Below are 19730 nucleotides of genomic sequence, written 5' to 3' on the forward strand. Positions count from 1 at the left end.
TATTTTTGCTATAATTGTCCATTGATAAGGTTATTTACACTGCTCCTCTCCTATAGAATCGTTAATGCACCGAATTGTTCATTTTTTATTATAATTATTACTACTATTTTTATTAATTTTTTTTATTTTTAATTATTTTTTATTTACTGATCAAGTATAGAAATAAAGGCAGCTTAAAATATTATTATATAGTATAAAAAAAAATATACTAGAAGCTTAATCAATGGCCCAATTAATAAATAGATTAATTATGATTTATAATAAAAATCAGTTGATAAATGTCATCGTGATAAAAGGGCCATAATTAACCATTGGTGCCTATAAATTATTTCAACTAGTAATTAAGCGCCCCATACAATATATAGCATGTACATTTTTTATGAAAAAAATTAAATAATCGCTGTCGATTTTTTTAAAATTCATAAAATGAATCAAACTTTATTTCTTCATTAGTATACTATTATTATAAAAAGTTAAAAAAATATTAGTCTACATTTAACAAAAAAAAAAAAAAAAAAAAAAAAAAATATTCAAAAATAAATTATTATATATGTATATTTTTGAAAAATGATCCAAAAATATTATGAACAGCATATTGTGATGTGTTTAAATGTAAATATTGTTTTGTTGATGTGTATCTTCGTTACTTCTCAGCTCTACGTAAATGAATAAATTAATATTAATATCTATATAAATATGTGAATGGTTGTTTTTAACATAAATTAATAAAATTTATTATTTAATGCCCAAGATATATTTATAAATCATGACAAATCCCATATTAGTGATTCATGTCACATTGGTTTTAGTTTAAGTTTAAATTATGATACTAAAATTAGCCGACATTCAATAATTTTTTTTTAAATTAAATTAGAAATAAAAGAAATATTTTTAAAAAATTTAAAGTATAATTTTTAAAATTTTCTTCATGTGAAATTTTTTAATTAAATAAATTGTAAATATTTAAAAATGTCGGTTATATTTATTTATGAAAATTAAGTTAGCCAACATTTAAAAATTTTTAGAATGTTTTTTTATTGAAAAAATGATTACAGAATAATAAAAAAAAAATTTTGACTTGTAAAAAACTTCAAAAACTGTAAGTGCAATTTAAAAAAAATATTTTTTTGTTCTAATTTAATTATTAAAGAATTAAAAACGTCGGCCAACTTTAGCATTATATTTTATATTTTATTTTCATGTTTAAATTATGAAAATTAAGTTAGCCGACATTTAAAAATTTTTAGAACTACTCTTTAATTAAAAAAATTACAGCAAAATAATAAAAAAAATTTTCATTTTTAAAAAACTTGAAATATTTTTTAGTTCTAATTTAATAGTTAAAAAAAAATTAAAATGAAAATCAAATTAGCCGACATTTAAAAATTTTTATAATTTATTTTATTAAAAAATAATTTTTAATAAATCAAAACAAAAATTCTACGTGGAATTTTTTAAAAATAGTTTTTTAGTTTTAATTTTTTATAATTAGTCGGCTAACTTAATTTTCATAAAATTAAAAACATCGGCTAATTTTAGTGTTATGTTTAAAAATGAAAATTAAGTTAGCCGTCATGTAAAAATTTTTAGAATTTTTTTTATTAAAGAATTATTACAAAAAAATTTTTTTCATTTGTTAAAAACTTCAAAAACTATAAATGCAATTTTTTAAAAATATTTTTTAGTTCCTAATTTAATAAAAAAATCAAAAATGTCGGCTAACTTTATTATTATGTTTAAATTAATGTTTTTTCCCCCGTTTTATTTAAACCACCGAGTATAGATGTCGCGGTAGTACCAATGAAGCCTAGTGACTTAGCTATGGCGAAAAAAAAAAGTGGTTTATGTTTTTGTATCGTATTGTTGGTCTTCGTGAATCAGGAGTGAGTGTACGAACTATTTACATCTTTGTTACACATTAATTCCATTTTAAAAAACAAGTGCTAGAGAGAAAGAGAGGGAAGAAATAATTTTTTTAACAATTTTGTAGTGGCAAGACAAGCTTGTGAGAAAGTTTTGCAGTGAACTCCCTCCGAGTGCTCTGAGTGCTTTTGGTGTCTCACTCTATCATTTATAAACTTGACTCCTCGCTGTTTTAAGTTATAGTTATATAGTTATAAGTTATAATTTAACTATATAGTACATAGATGTATGTAACTAAATATATAGATATAGTTGCCAGTTGAGTGTGTATAATACAAAAGTAACGTCAGTGTAACAAGGCGGGAGTAATAAAATGTATTTATTATTATTAATAATGGTGGATTTATAAATAAATATTTATAATTTATAATGGATTTTAAGTGATAAATATATAAGTGGAGTATATTGTGGCATATATTTTTAATTAAAATAGTTATAAAATTTTTTTTTTAATACCAAGCTAACAAGTATAAATACACATATATAATTGTTGATCGTTATCGCGAAATATATTCGCGAGGTACAAGTTCAGCTAACGGACAACAACGACGACGACGACGACGACGACGACGACGACGGGCGTCCTGATGTTGTAACGAAACGGTCAAAATGGAAGAACGCAGCGTTCACAGCAGTATCAGTGATATAAATAGTGAGGAGCCAGCTAAGACTGAACGTACGTTTTATCAACAACGAACAAAAAAAAACGTTTTTTTTTTATTATTATTTTTTTTCATTTCAGCTATATATATTTATAGTCGTAGATGTAGCGGACGAAATAATAAATAATTGGCCTTGCATTTCGTCACACGGCTATTGTGCCGTTTATTCTCAAGTTCAAATTTATCAATCAACTGTCCTAACCCCTAAGTACTTGCTTATTTATAAGGGATGTTTTTTTTTTTTTTTTTTTTTATAATTAATTTTTCATTTATTTTAAACATCAAAATTATTTCTTCCTATTTTTAATCATGATTACAATAATTACAATAATAATAATTATTATTATTGTTTTTATAATGAATCATTTTCAGTACCGCGGTCAATGGTCCAGTATGCTGTTAATGCCCTTGAAAATAAATTCTGCAAATTGAATATATTTTTTAGCTTTTTGTGCACGTCCTTGACATATTGGAGCCACTAAAAATTACGTCAGAGTTGCTGACAACATAAACTGTCGTATCATCGAAAAAATAATTACCCGTTTATTTATTATTATTTTTATTGTTGTTATTATTATTTATGTTTATTAGAGGGAGAGAGAGAGAAAGAAATTAAATGTTATTTTGTATTTACAGCAATAAATTTACCGAGAAAAAAAAGAATATGTTTAGTGGGCTTGGCCAGCACTGATCCAGCACTAGGAACTGCTGCTCAGCAGTTTGGTGTCCCAGTTCTAAAATCAGAAACAGGAGCTGAGTATATTGACGATACTACTTATTGTACGTACTTTGTGCTCAAGCATTTTGAAGGATCTGAATATGAAATCTTACACAAAAGCCCTCATAGGTAAATTTATTATTTTGAAGGTCTAATTAGCAATTGTTCTAACTCCTTATTTTGTACACGGAAAGAACAAGATGACACTGGATATAATCCCAGATTATATTATATTGAATGAAAAAAAATTTTAGATAGTAGCTGGTATAATCCAGATTACGATGAGTATAATCCAGATATAATACTAAAGTTAGCCGACGTTTTTAAATTTTTTTTAATTATTAAATTAGAGCAAAAAAATATTTTTTTTTAATTATTTAAAAAAAAAATTTTTAGAAATTTTTCATTTTTTTAATGAAAAAAAATTTTTTTTATTTTTAAATGTCGGCTAACTTAATTTTCATAATCCAGATAACAATGAGTATAATCCAGATTACCAAAAAAAAATTCAGATAGTAGCTAGTATAATCCAGATTACGATGAGTATAATCCAGATATAATACTAAAGTTAGCCGACGTTATTAATTTTTTTATTTGTTTAATTATTTAAAAAAAAAATTTTTAGAAATTTTTCATTTTTTTAATGAAAAAAAATTTTTTTTATTTTTAAATGTCGGCTAACTTAATTTTCATAATCCATATAACAATGAGTATAATCCAGATATCACGTAGTATAATCTAGATTTTTTTAGCTACTATCTGAAATTTTTTTTCACCACAGATATCACTGAGTATAATCTGGGATGATATCCAGTGTCATCTTGTTCTTTTCGTGTAGAGAGTGATTTTTTAACATTTCGATGAAGCAATATTCCAATTAGAATGTCGATTTATATTTTATTTCATCCAAGTTAAATACAACGCTTTAATTATCATTGAAAAATGCAATGTCTTTGAACTTTTTTAAGTTAATTTAATTATGCTTATGACACACGTCCAGATTTTTAATATTGACATTAGTATTATTATTTTTTTAAGTTTGACGACAATGCTTTATTAAATATTTTTATTTGTATGATGTTTACATGTATTTTTAGGTTGCGTGATAAATTCCAAATAAAATCTTTCAATGATACTTTTAGATCGTAATTAAAATAGTAATTTTTTAAATAAAAATAATTTTTTTTTAATTAAACAGAATTCTCGGGCCTACGGCTCTCCTCCAATTGGCGGACAAAAAAGAATCTTTACCGAGTATCAATAGACCGATGTACTCAAGATCAATGTTGGGAACCGTTGTAGTATTTACAGGCTTTAGAAAGAAAGATGAATTGGTAATTAATAGTTTTTTTTTGTTTATCTAATCATTTTATTATATCAATAATTAAATTATTTGTTTATTAATTTCAGACCAGGCTCATCAATATGATTCACAGTATGGGTGGTAGTATTAGAAAAGAAATGGGTGCTAAAGTGACTCATTTAATAGCTAATTGTTGTGGTGGTGACAAATATAGATATGCTGTTACATTTAGGGTGCCAATAATGTCAATGAATTGGGTTGTTGCACTTTGGGATGCTAAAAATGACGCAACACGTTATGGAAACAATGACGACGTGGTATGTTTTTATATTGATAAAAATCTAGAGGAAGCTTCACTTGTTTCGGACTAAAAAATTATTCGCAATTAATTTATTTAAAAAATAATCCGAGAGCAAAAATACAAATTAATTTTTTTTAATATTATTTATAAAATTAAATATAAATTATTATTTATTCCGCGGAGAATTATTAAAGCTGGATTTTTTTTTTTTACTTATCGGAACAGGTGAAGTCCTTAATAATCATTATACACTATAATTAATTCGCTTTTAAAGATAATCTATATTATTAAGAGAATAAGCAAAATTTTGTGGCCAGTGTATTTAAATGATAACATAATTAAGAAATGACCTTGTAGCTTGTGAACTATTGACATTTTTAAAGATATAAGCTCACCCTGACATTACACTCATCGAGACCTTTCATTTGAGTACCCACATCAATATTTCATATATTTATATATATTATATATATGTATATATGAAAAATATATCAAAATGCATGTGGGTACTCAAATGAAAGCTCTTGATGAGTGTAACATCGGTATGAGCTTATATCTTTAAAAACATCAATAGTTAAGAAAGTACAGTGCAATTTAACATAACTAAGAAACTACCTTGTATCTTGTAAACTATTGATATTTTTAAAGATATAAGCTCACCCTGACATTACACTCATCGAAACCTTCCATTTGAGTACCCACATCAATTTTTCATATATTTATATATTAATATATATATATATGTATATATGAAAAATATATCAAAAATGCATGGGGGTACTCAAATGAAAGCTCTTGATGAGTGTAACATCGGGATGAGCTTATATCTTTAAAAACGTCAATAGTTGAATAAGTAAAGTGCAATTTAACATAATTGAGAAATTACCTTGTATCTTGTGAACTATTGACATTTTTAAAGATATAAGCTCACTCTGACATTACATTCATCGAGACCTTTCACTTGAGTACCCACATCAATATTTCATATATTTATATATATTATATATATATATTGTATTATATATATATGTATATATGAAAAATATATCAAAAGTGCATGTGGGTACTCAAATGAAAGCTCTTGATGAGTGTAACATCGGGATGAGCTTATATCTTTAAAAACGTCAATAGTTAAAAAAGTACAGTGCAATTTAACAAAAGTCATTATTCAATAAAGCAAAATTTTATTTATTTATAATATACAAGTCACGGCAGTCACGTAGTGACTGCAAAATTGTTAGTTATTTTTTAATCTTTCAATATTTACATTTAAAATTTTTTTTTATCACAGATAAATCATTTTAAGTTAAAACCATTTTTTGGTGCACGAGTATGTTTCTTCGGATTTCCTGAAGACGAAAAGAGACATATGTGTGAAGTGTTACAGCAACAAGGTGGCGAGCCCACTGAAATTGACGATCCTGAGTGTAGTCACGTTGTAAGTACTCAAAATTATATTTTTTATTAAACTACTAATTATAAATTATCCCATCTAACGAAATTTAACATTGTATTGTTGTAACACTAACTTCTCCAGATCATCGACATAAACAGGGACTATCTCATCGAGGACTATCACCTAAAACTTCAAAAAAAATTGAGCTCTGACTCAGATGAAAATTCACCTCCTTGTCACAATAAAACATTCACTTATTACGATTCACAATCCTTTAAATTGCACTCTATAGGTCCCAATGATGATGATTGCGAGTCTATTAACAGTAGAATTAATAGCGTCAGCTCACTGATGACATTAGACTCTGTTAATTTCGATAAATATCAAGACTCAGCAATATCTCTTGATTTTAACTCTCGATCTGATTCTCCCGGTTTTGTTGACGAGCTTGATTTCCAAAGCGAATCAATCCGCGCCTCTTCACCATCAAAATCTCCCTCGCTTGCCTATAGAGTTAAAAATTCACCGTCTTTAATAAATGATCGGCAATTAATAGCTACTAGTGATCTTAGAGCTTCAGTCAGACGTTACGTTAAATGGAAGAAATTTAAATCATGTTTTTCACTCCCGCAAATGACGATGAATCAATCGCGATTCTCTAAAACTCAATCATTCAACGAATCGTTTAAAAAATATCCCGAAGAGAATTTAACAATCGAGGATAAAGCCAAAACATTCCACGTTAATCGCCAGTCTTCATTACAAACTCATTATAATAAATATAATTATCGTAGAGATTCATTATTAACTTCACTGCAAGACATTACACTCGGTCCATCATTTAAACACACAATGCACATAAATAATAATATTTGCAATGATTTAAATTTAAACACTGACACATATAAAGTCAATCTAATTAAAAACAAACGATCGTTATCATGTGGCTTGCTTTCTACGCAAATTAAAAAAACTAAATTATCATCATCGGCTTCTAATTTATTCGAACATTCTGAGGGCTGTAATTCCATTGATAACATACCAGATGACTGTAATACTGATTCACTGAGAGAGAAATACACCGAGCAGGAGGATCGCCCGTTTAGGATGGTACTTTATTTATTTTTTTTTTTTTTGTTGTTGTCTAGGGATTATCACGCATTTATTGGTGAAGGAATTAATAAACCCCGTCCTTGTCTATGTCGTACTAATACTATTTTTGTTAGTGTAGGAAGCAAAGTCATTAAATGTGTCGTCCTGGTTTATTATATGTTATTTCTATAATAATAAATATATTTCTAAGTGAAATTTTATTTTATTTTATTTAAAGGTTGTTGATGAATCTAATGTCAATACATTACCCGACTTGACGTCAATGCGTGCTTACATTGTAAAAGCCGAGTGGTTTTGGACTTCGGTGCAAAATGAAGGCGCTGCTGATGAAAAAGAATATCTTTTTGAGGATGTAAGTATTATATTTTATTTTTACCTTAACTTTTTAATTTTTTAACCCGCTAAGAAAATTAAAAATTTCATATATGTGTATATGTAAATCTCTATAACTTTTGAACGGCTTGACCGATTTTATCGAGGTTGACGCCATTCGAAAGGACTTCGTCAAACTTAGATTTTGAATACAATTTTGATCGATTCCGACCGGTAGATTTTGAAAAATCTCAAAAAAACTAAGAAAAAAATTTTTTTCAAATGTGGTTTTTTTAAAAATAATTTTTAAACGGCTTAACCAATCGATTCCAAAAACTAATCAGCTCTTAACATTAAAAAACCACGTCGACCGCCGTCAAGACGGTCAAAATCAGTTGATTCGTTCGTGAGATCGTTGACGAAAGAAAATCGAAAAAAGAATTTTTTCGGAATTACTTCGAAATCCCAAGTTTGATCAAATTAATCTTAAAGATTCTTTATAAGGTTTAAAAAACTGCGTCGAATAATAATGTCGCCAATTGTGAAAATCGTTTCATTCATTCAAAAATTATTGCGTTTTAAAAATTCAAAAAATAATGTTTTATTAAATTTCTATCAGATTTTTGAGCTCGGAGAGCTCAAAAACGTAATAACTGCAATTTTGAGTGCTTAAGTATGGAATTAGCGGGAAGTTACAGGGATGGCCTTTAGGGTCAACCGTTTTCCTAATTTTTTTAAATTGTTTTATAATAATAATAATAATAATAATAATTTATTTTATTTTATTTTGTATTGTAGTATCTGGAATCAATGCTATCACCTAGTGCATCAATACGCAAAGATAGCCAACAAGCTGCGACACCAACGACAGCATCAACTAGAAGAAAACGCAAACGTCTTGCTGAAACATTGTCAAGTCTGGTGCAAAATGGTGCCGATTCGCCGGCTGTACATAAAAGAAGATCCAGCATCAGTGATGCAGGTCATCTGAGTGTTAGTGGGAGCTTCTTAGATTGCACTGCGAGTCCTGATAAGCAGATGCTAGATGGTAATAATAATAATCATTATTTTTTATTGTGTGTTATTAATTATAATTACTTTAACTGGAGTAATGCTTGAAGAACAAAATATCCGCAAATTATTATGGTTCCTTTAATGAGAATTATCTAAAACAATTAAATAGTTAATCGCAACATTTTATTAGATAATTCAAATTTTAATTTATTATTTATTTATTAATTATACGTACAAATTTTAGGAACAATTTCCTTGAAACAATTTCATTAATTTATTAATTATTATTAACGGTTTGATATTAAAATAAAATTAAATTGATTGAGATGAAATTAAATTTTAAAGAACAAAAAAATTTTTCAACAGTATTTGTTTGAATTTAAATGATGGATATTTTGTTTGCGGATAATTAACTGTGGTAGGGTAATAATTAATAAAATTAAAAAAATAATTAAATAAATAGATTGTATTAACTAACAGATATTCCAGAAGTAGAAGCAGTAAATACAGAAACGGCTCGTAAAAATTTATCGCCACGTCATCAAGTGTTTTTGGAATTAGTACAGACAGAATCTAATTACGTTGGCATCCTTAGCACAATAATGACCGTAAGTAATATGGTTAATTATGATAATAAAAATTAGCAATTATATAAATTATTAAGGTAGTACGAGCACCAAGGTAACTTTTAATAAAAGGTTTGATTTTTTTTAATATTAAGTTTAAATAAATTCCGAAAATTTGAAAGATTGCCTGATTATTTAAATAAATACATGCAATTTTCAATGAGGTTGAGTGATCTACGTCGATTGAATTGTTCAAACATAATTTGAACTTTAATAACATATTTAAACTTTCAATTTTTATTTTTACATCTATTTTTCATTTTTATTGTTTTCATAAAATGCTATACTATGTATTATTTTTGTATGGACGCCCGCTAAAAGTTTCGACTTCATAGTCAATGGATAAAGAAATAATAATAATAATAATAATAATTTAACTTTGAAGTTGAGCAATTCAACATTGGTCTTATGGGGTAATCTCCAAGCATTGATTGATACATTTCTGTATTTTTCTCGTAAAATTGTCGGTGAATATTTTTAAAAAATCTATAGATGAAAGTAAAAATATTAATGATAAATTAAATTCAAAAAAATTTACACTTACCCGACTAATTAAAGTGTATTAATTAAAAAAAAATGAATAAATACCGCCATTAGCCAATGTTAAATGTATATCGACGGTCTAATTAGCAATTGGTCTAACTCCTTATTTTTTAGAGGGTGATTTTTTAAAATTTTGATACAGCAATAGTCCAATTATAAATTATTTGAATGATCCAAACCAAAACATTATACCTCTATTAGATATTAATGATATTAAATGGTTTTTAAAAGTGATATTTAATTTTGAATCAATTGTTTTTTCGTACAAATGGAAGATTCTCTAAATGGAGTTAGACAATTAGCTAATTAGAACGACGATATTTATAAATTGAAAAAAATCATATGGTTACTGCTCTCCCCTTAATGCGCTAGAGTAAATACCTATTCCCACCCCGCCTAGCGCTCGTACTACCTTAAGCTAATTTAATAGAAAAAATTTTAGATAGAGATAACAATTATTGTTAATTTTTTGTTTAATAGTTGTTCAAATCGCCTTTAGAGGATTACATCGAAACAAGCAACGAATTATTAAATAGTACAGAGGCCAAAATAATATTTGGTAATTTTCCACCGATATATGAAGTTCACAAAAAAATGTTAGAAGAGTTACGATATAGTGCGGCACACTGGACTGAAGACATAAGTATAGGAAATATATTTTTAAAATATGCGCCGGATTTAATGAAAGCGTATCCGCCGTATGTTAATTTTTTTGAAAACACAAAAGAAATGTTGGAGCAGTGCGATCAAAATAAACCACGATTTCACGCATTCTTAAAGATATGTCAAACAAAACCAGAGTGTGGTAGACAGAGTTTGAAAGAATTAATGATAAAGCCTGTACAACGATTACCCAGTATTAGTTTATTATTAACGGATATTCTTAAGCACACGAATAAAAATAATCCGGATCACAGTGCTTTAGAACTGTCAATCAGTAGTATTAAAGAGGTAATGACGTATATTAATGAGGATAAAAGAAAAACAGAAGGTCAATTAGCAATGTTTGATATCTTCAATGAAATAGACAACTGTCCGCCCCATCTAGTCTCGTCGCATCGTTCGTTTATCGGTAAATGTGAAGTTATGGAACTGAGTGAAGGTTTAAGTGGTCGTGGCGATCATTTAGTTTTATTTTTATTCACTGATACTCTTGAGATATGTAAAAAACGTTCTAAGGCTTTTAATTCACTCAAGAGTCCTAATACGGTCAATGGATTACATGCTGTTAAACTTAATCAGGGTAAACCATATAAACATATTAAATTATTGTCATTAAGTACCATTAAAAAAGTGGTGGACATTCGTGAAACTGATGGTAAGAATTTTTATTTTTTTTATTTTTAATATAATATCACGTTACTGATTCCGTAAAAGTGTATGACACCTGCAGACCATATGGGATTTTTATGGGGGGTTGTAGTAAACATTATAAGGGTAGTAAGCGCTCGAGATTATTTTCATTAATTTGATTGTATTAATTTTATTTGTTATTAACTTCACTGATATGTTTACTTTTTTTTTGTTTTTTACATATTTTGTATTATTAATTTTGTATTTAATAATTATATATCAGTGTTAGTGTACAAATTATTTGTGTGTAAATGCACGACTCATGATGCGAAGCATCAGAGAGTGCTTTACGATCGAAAAATTTGTTTCGCCTCGATTTCGCAACTAATTAATTACACGATTGGTAATCCACGTAGTCTAATTAATTTGCGCATCATTCGATAGATAATTTAATGGAGATTAATTCTGTCACTGGTAAAAATTAATTCAAGATAATAGAACTAGAAAAAAATATCAAAATAGTTCAAAGAAAATTCCTGTCAATCAACACAATTTTCCGTTTGAAACACGATAACGTGCAAAAATTCACGAATTCAATCAGTTTTTTTTTATTAGCTTGGCATTCGCTTTGCGGAGATTATCATTGAAGATGGTTATCTTATTTAGTGTTGTTTAATTGTTATTAATGAAAAAAATACACTCAGTAAGCATGATCAGTTTAAAACACCGCACGATATTTAAAATGAAAAAATAAAAAAAAGTAATTGTATTTTAAAGTAATAAAAAAATTAGAAAACCAACAAAAAATAGTAAATTGCAAAAGTAATATTTAAATAAAATTAAAAAAAATATTTTTTCACAACATTAATTATTTTTTTTTTATTTATCGAACAAATGAGCATTATAAGTCGTGCACTTTTAGATTTGCCAATCTTTTTTTTTTTTTTTAATTAATTCAGATAAAAAAAAAAAAGAATGAACTAACTTAAAAAAACTTATAAAAATCTTTATGTAAATATTTCTCAATATTTTTTTATAAGAATTGAAATTAAATTTAATTAAAAAGTCTTTTTTTGTTGGTTACTTTGTGTTTTAACGCTTTCAAGGGAAGAAATAAATTAACTTATAAAAATAAGTTGATAATTAATTCAAAATAAAATTACAAAACTTTTAATTTATTTAAAAAAAATTTTTTTTTTTCTACTTTTTATTATTTTAATTATTAACACATCTTTTTATGGAATTTGTAACGTGATAGATAAAAATTAATTAAAAAAAAAAATAATTACTAATAAAATTTATTTTAACAGAATGTCAAAATGTATTTGCCCTGATGGTTAGAAATAATCAAGAATTGAAAGAAAAGCTGTACTCGTTTACAATAACCGACGAGGAAGTAAATAAATGTAATTATTTACGGACTCTGTGCAGACAAATGGCCAATACAGTTTGTAAAGCCGATGCCGTAAGTATACCTAACTTATTAACTTTTTAGTTTTTATTTTAAATTCCATTAACATCTACGAGCAGTGGAATTATTGAAAAAGTTTTTTTATTTTTTGCAGGATACTTTCCTTATAAGTCTCGATTCACATCAACTTGAAATTGATACCAGTGACGTCGCACTGGGGACATTAAGTAAAGCATTTAAGTGAGTATAATTTATTATAATATCAGAAAAGTAAATGTTCAGCAGTAGATTAGATCGCACTTTATTTTATTTTATTTTTTTCCTTAAAAGTCGCTTCGAGATAGACATTTAAATAAAAAAGTAATTATTAAAATTTATTTTTAAAAATAATTATTTTAATGGTAATTTTTTCTTTCTTATAATGCATGGGTACGGAACAATAATGGGACACCGTGACGTTTGGTTGCAGGAGCCTATTTCATAATTTTTACCTGGAGTATATGGATCCGTATGTGTTCCTACTCAATAGCATGTGTGAAACTACGTTACATGTCCCAATACCGTTAAGCCTATTTTTAATATATTATTTTATTTTTTACTTTGCCATTGAGGGGTTACATGGGTTTCTTTCGGGAAAAAATTTTCAATAATTTTTTTTTAATAAAAAAATGAAATATTTTATTCAAACTTTTTACTGTCTCAAAGATACACAGAAAAAAAGGTTCACTTGAGCCAAGAAAATATTTTTCTTTCTAATTATTTTCTTGAGTGAAAAAAAAAATTTTTTTTGACAAGAAATTTGACTTATTCCAACAAAATTAATTCTCTTGTTTTCTTTATACAACTTATTGCTAGATAAAATTTAATTTTTATAGGGTCATACTTTTTATGAATTTAAAACTAATTACAAAAAATTATGTCAGTTGACTGATTAAATTTTAAATTTATAAGACCAGAAATTTTTTCTACCTTCTTTAAAATTTTAAATTAAAAATTTTTGCTAAATAATGAGAAATACTTGAAAATTGATAGGGATTTTTTTTTGTAGAAAATTAAATTTTCTACAATAAAGATTTCTTATGATTTTTCCGTATTTTCAATAATTTATTCATAATTTTGATTCTGAATTTTGATACACAGAAAAAAAGGTTCACTTGAGCCAAGAAAATATTTTTCTTCCTAATTATTTTCTTGAGCGAAAAAAATTTTTTTTTTTTTACTGGGAATTTCACTTATTCCAACAAAATTAATTCTCTTGTTTTAAGAAATACGTATCTTGATCCAAGAAAATTTATTCAAGTCAAGAAAATCTTGTTTTGAGAAAATTCAGCCTCTTGCTCCAAAAAATTTAGTTCTTGATAGAAGTAAATTTTCTTGTCTTGAGGAAATTTCTCTCTTGCTCCAAAAAATTAAATATAAAGATAGAAGTAAATTTTCATTAATATTTTTATTGATTAACATGTCAAATGGAAAGATCGAATAATATTTCATCATTTTTTTTCATTCAATATGTATAATTGCACGCTAAAATAATATAAAATAGGTATAAAATATTCAAGAGAAAAATTTTCTCAAGGTGAGAAAATTTTTTTCTCAGCTGAAGTAGGTGGCGCTGCTTTCCTAAAGTATCTAAAAATCTTGATCAAATATAAAAATTTATTGTATCAAGTATTTATGATAATTTTAATTAAGAAAAAATGACTTCCACCAAGAATAGAATTTCAAGAAAAATTTTTACTTCGGCCAACACAACTTCGGTCTTCCTTCAGGCACCCGAAAATTTTTTTGAGCCAAGAATTTTGTTCTCCAGTCAAGAAATTTTTTTTTCGGTGTATCTCTAGATACATAATTAAGAAATGACCTTGTATCTTGAGAACTATTGACATTTTTTAAGATATAAGCTCACTCCGAAATTATACTCATCAAGACCTTTCATTTGAGTACCCACATCAATTTTTCATATATTTATATATATATATTATATATATATCTACATATGAAAAATATATCAAAAATGCATGTGGGTACTCAAATGAAAGCTCATGATGAGTGTAACATCGGAATGAGCTTATATCTTTAAAATTGTCAATAGTTAAGAAAGTACAGTGCAAAGAATTCAAAGAAAAATTTTAACTTCGGCCAACGCAACTTTCTTGAGCCAAGAATTTTGTTCTCCAGTCAAGAAATTTTTTTTTCTGTTTACATGTTGAACAAGGGATTATTAAAAACAAAAAAAAAATATTAAAAACTCTGCTTTAGTTAAGACTTCAAACTAGGTCTTGAACTAAGGAAAAAAAAATGAAAATTGGATTTTTGGCAGAGATTTTTACAAAACAATTAAAAATTTGACTAAAATTTCGCGGTATTTTTTTTTTTTAAATAGTTGTAATTGAAAAAAAAAATCCTTCGTTCAAGACCTTGTAAATTATATCTCGAAGACCTGTCTAAAATTTCATCAAGATCGGTTGAGTAGTTCTCGAGAAATCTTGACAACCGTCTTTAAAAACATAGTTTTGAGAAAAACGCGTTTAAAGTTTTGTAACAATACAACAGCGCCGTGAGCGCGCAACTTTTTAAAACTGTATCTCCGAAACTATTATTCGGATCGATTTGAAACTTCAGGACAATATTCTAGAGATGTAGAATTTAATGACAAAAAAAAATCGATTTTTTGAAACCCATGTAACCCCTTAATTTGATGGTTTTTAGTGTTTTTTTTTTGTTTTTAATTAATTTTTACTCACTGTTATTTTTATTATTACCATCACTACAATTTTTGTTTATAAAATTTAATAATATGGTACAATTAACAGCATTGGCATGGTATTTTAAAATATTAAAGCACGCACCAGTGAGTTGAACAAACTTTTGAGTTTATTTCACGGAGAATTATTCGTTGAAGGACAAAACAAAGAGTTGTGCTTGTTAATTAATAATTTTGAGGTTGCAAGTGAATTTATACTGTGAAATATAATATCCATTAAAATAATGAATGATGTATACTAGCCCATGCATATATAGTTACATCCATACATATACATTTAATAACAATAATAATTACAACAATAATAATGATAATTTTTTTTTACATCAGGTTTGCATCGCGTACCAGGATGAAAGTTGGCAGAGCATTCAGCTTCAATAAAACGCCGAGTAAATTAAAAAGAGCCATGTCCACGATGATGTCGCCCTTCGGATCAACAAACAGCCTTACACCAGCGAGCCAGCAACTTGCACAAATGCGTTTGGCAAGTTGTAATAATATTAACGTTAGTTAATTTAATAATTACAATTTACTATTATTTTACCATAGCAATGTAAAATTTATTCAAAACGATTTTCTGCTTAGCTTGATCTCTAACAACTTTAACTCGCTATTATTTATCCAGTTTTTTTTTTTTTTTTTTTTTTTTTTTTGTAACCGAGTGAGTTTGATTGCTTTATTGATTTAAAATAACACACAATAAATATTTATCTTTAATAACTTTAAAATGAATGCACTTTAATATATTAACCATGCAACTAATCTGGCGATATATTTAACCTGTTATCATGCAAATACTATAGTATCAGGATAAATATCGCCAAGTTACAAGTGAGTACTTTATTCTAAAATTTATAACGTGTGATTTTAATTTTTTGGATTGGTTGATTAAAAATCACGCAACTATTTATTTTATTTAGTCCTCTGGTTTGATGCCTTGATTTTTGAGATTTTTTTGTAAAGACCAATGAAGAGATAGAACTTTGAACTTTTTACCATTTATTTACACATATTTCAAGAGTATACAGTTGAATTTTTAGCTAAAAACATTCAGTATAATTAAAGTTAAGGTAGAAGTACCGTTTTTGGCCAGTTAACATTTGAATTAATTTATAAAAAATTATAATATTATAACCATATTTTTATTGAGTTTTAAAAAATTTTTATTAAAACAAATTGAGTTTGTAATGGTTTATTAATATAAATTAATTTCTATCGTTTATTTGAACAATAAATGGTCTCAAACGGTACTTTTACCCTATAATGGTCTGAAGACACCCGCCTCGAAAAAAATTGACGCTCACTTCCTCCATGATATCAGCTGATTGGCTAATCTGAAACAAAAAAATCCGAAGGGGTTTTATTCTGTATACTTACCCAAGCGTCACAAAAAAAATGTTGACTTTTTGATAGATTTCACTTAACAAGAAGTTAAAAAATTAATAATCGTTATCTTAAATTCAACAAAACATTAACAAAAAAAAATTTGTGCACTCATAGAAGGATTTTTTAGCATTTAAGAAGATTTCTTAATATTTAAGAAATCATTTCTTAAACATCATTTCTTAGTATTTAAAAAATATTTCTTAGTATTTAAGAAATATTTCTTAAATGTTAAGAAATATTTTTTAAATATCAAGAAATCCTTCTATGTGTGCCGCTTGGGTAAATACGGCGAGTGAACTATGATCAAAAAAAATTTTTGAAAATCTATTTTTTTTGTATCGAAAAGTTAACAAAAAAAAAATGAAATTCGGACTTTTTTATTCCGAAGTCTGTCAAAAATCCAATTTTTAAAATTTTTTTTTGATCTCCATAACTTTAATTCTACTGAATATTTTTTGCTAAAAATTTAACTGTATACTCTTGAAATATATGTAAATAAATGGTAAAAATTTCAAAGTTCTATCTCTTCATTGGTCTTTACAAAAAAATCCCAAAAAAATGCTCAAAAATCAGGGCGTCACACCAAAAGCCCCCCCTTAAGTTATTATTTATTTATTTATTTATTTATTGATTTGAACGTCAATCGGCATTGTACAATAATTAGTACATTTCTTAAATTCTGAAATTAATTTACTGAGAAAAAAAAGTATTACTCTTGAGAAAATGATCTTGTCACAAAAATATATATTCTTGATAATTTTCAAGAATATATTTTCTTGTCTTAAGAATTGATCGAATTTATTGAATTATTTTTTGTTTAATTCAATTGAACCTATTCGTTAGTTAATCTATCAAAATTAATGCCAAAATTTTATTATCATGCTAGAAATTAATATTTTTTGTCAAAAAACCAAAATTCATTTTAAACAATTCTTGAGCCAAAAAATTTTTTTCTGGACAAAAATTTTTTTTCTCAGTGTATATATTAAATTTATATTAATTATAAGTAATAATTAAAAAAAAAATTAAATATCTCTTTTAGGAACTGGGCAATGGTGGTACAGATTCGCCGTCTAGAGATGAAGTTCTTGTAGCTCCGATGTCGGTTCAGCCGACCAGAAAGGCTAAGTGCAGCTCCTTGAGTATGGCTTCATTACGAAGGTTGTAATTATTTTTATAAAATTTTATAAATCGCGAGATACATATCATCACTCGCTTGTATAACACCTGCGCTTTAAATATTATTAAAAATTTAATCATAAGCATTAAATTATTATTTAATGCTATCGTCAACCGTATATAAATTTAAATAATAACAAAAAATTAATTGGTATTAATTTTTATTTTAATTATTTATTATCGACTGCTTTTTATGTTTATTATAAACAATTATTTATATATTATACATAGAGCATCGGTTTGGATGGTTTTTTAAGTGTTTTTCTGATTAAGCTAATAAAATTAATATTAAACAACGATAACAATAATTTAAGTGCCTTACATTTGTATATTTATACTGCAGGTAATTAAAAATTAAAAAAAAATAGTATTAGAAATAGTGATATAACAGACTGCGTAATTACTCGTGCAAGTTAATTAACAAATTCATCATACAGCTCTTTGCCTCCAAAACTGCTTCATAATTGACTGCTTTAAATTGTAATTGGCTAATTACACCTGGATTCGATTCACCAACATCGATAAATCCAAACGTTAATTACTAATTAGCTGTTAAATAATATATAAAATTTTATTTTATTTATTTATGTTCAGAAACTGTTCAGAGGAAACGATTCAAGAAAAAACAAACGTTTGAATTACAACTGAGTATCGTCTGATAAATTTACTTCAAGATTGTTTAAATAATTATTTAATTATTACGATAATAATAATAATATTAACATTAATAATTATAATAGTAATCTAAATATCGATCACAAAATATAAATTACAATATTTATACCTGTAAATTTTAACTCGCATTTTAACTATAGCTCAAATTTATTAAAAATAATTTAAAAAAAAAAAAATGTGCCATTGGATAAACTGGAAAATTTGCCATAAATTATAAACGCCGAATTTGTCATAATTAAAAATATAATTTTGTCATTGTTATATTTAAATTTAAAGGTAATGACTAAAAAACAAAAATAATGACAATAATGTTTAATATAAATTATAACAATTAATGAGTTATTATAGGTAACGCATTTTGATTATTTAAAGAGCAGTGAACAGCAGTTTTGGTTTAGCTAAAGTTGAATAATGAATATTAAAGTTATTTTAACGAGCTAATTTATAATTAATATTTAAATGAAAGTAAGGCAGTAATTTGTCGATTATACACAGAAAGAATAAGATGACACTGGGTATTATTCCAAATTATACTGAGTGAAAAAAAATTTCAGATAGTAGCTAGTATAATCTAGATATTATGCAGTATAATCTAGATTACAATAAGTACACAGTAAAAAATTTTGCGTCATTTCGTCAAAAAATTTTGTATTAAATATTTAACACTTTTTTTTATGTAAATTTAACATTTATTGTGTTAAATTAACACAAAAAAGTGTAAAATTAACAAAAAAAAGTGTTAAATATTTAACATAAAATTTTTGGACACAAAATTTTTTACTGTGTATAATCCAGATATCACGTAGTATAATCTAGATTACAATGAGTATAATCCAGATATCACGCAGTATGATTCAGATTACAATGATTATAATCCAGATATCACGTAGTATAATTTGAATTTTTCTAGCTACTATCTGAAATTTTTTTTTTTCACCACAGATATCACTGAGTATAATCCAGATATCACGCAGTATAATCCAGATTACAATGATTATAATTAAGATATCACACAGTATAATCTGAATTTTTTTAGCTACTATCTGAAATTTTTTTTCACCACAGATATCACTGAGTATAATCCAGATATCATGCAGTATAATCTGAATTT

The 19730-nt window shown here is 26.2% G+C and overlaps 1 protein-coding gene across 7 annotated transcripts; it reads left to right on the top strand.

The window, feature by feature from the left end:
• The first annotated feature begins 1799 nt into the window (after positions 1 to 1799).
• LOC123272547 (protein ECT2) lies at positions 1800 to 18585 on the top strand. Of its 7 annotated transcripts, XR_006511100.1 has the most exons (17): positions 1801 to 2599; positions 3222 to 3432; positions 4502 to 4637; positions 4714 to 4923; positions 6199 to 6345; positions 6445 to 7413; positions 7634 to 7768; positions 8527 to 8776; positions 9223 to 9350; positions 10392 to 11229; positions 12515 to 12669; positions 12770 to 12855; positions 13085 to 13177; positions 15710 to 15884; positions 16183 to 16210; positions 17808 to 17926; positions 18539 to 18585. XR_006511100.1 is itself a non-coding variant. In XM_044739406.1 (16 exons), the coding sequence occupies exons 1-16, from the start codon at positions 2533 to 2535 to the stop codon at positions 18579 to 18581; spliced, it is 3753 nt and encodes a 1250-aa protein (XP_044595341.1). In that variant the 5' UTR covers positions 1800 to 2532; the 3' UTR covers positions 18582 to 18585. The 7 variants fall into 7 exon arrangements, 6 of the variants coding, with proteins under 6 accessions (XP_044595341.1, XP_044595340.1, XP_044595342.1 ...); XM_044739406.1 differs by lacking the exon at positions 16183 to 16210 and having other exon boundaries at positions 1800 to 2599; positions 9232 to 9350; XM_044739405.1 differs by lacking the exon at positions 16183 to 16210.
• The last annotated feature ends 1145 nt before the right edge of the window (positions 18586 to 19730 follow it).

This window comes from Cotesia glomerata, linkage group LG10 (genome assembly GCF_020080835.1).
Source record: "Cotesia glomerata isolate CgM1 linkage group LG10, MPM_Cglom_v2.3, whole genome shotgun sequence".
In the NCBI taxonomy this organism is placed as follows: Eukaryota; Metazoa; Arthropoda; class Insecta; order Hymenoptera; family Braconidae; genus Cotesia; species Cotesia glomerata.

Excerpts from the sequence above, each read along its gene's own strand:
- LOC123272547 (XM_044739405.1), top strand. The coding sequence starts at position 2,533 with ATGGAAGAACGCAGCGTTCACAGCAGTATCAGTGATATAAATAGTGAG. Across the intron at positions 7,414-7,633 it reads AGGATCGCCCGTTTAGGATG|GTTGTTGATGAATCTAATGT; the intron begins GTACTTTATTTA and ends TTTTATTTAAAG. Across the intron at positions 8,777-9,222 it reads TGATAAGCAGATGCTAGATG|ATATTCCAGAAGTAGAAGCA; the intron begins GTAATAATAATA and ends ATTAACTAACAG.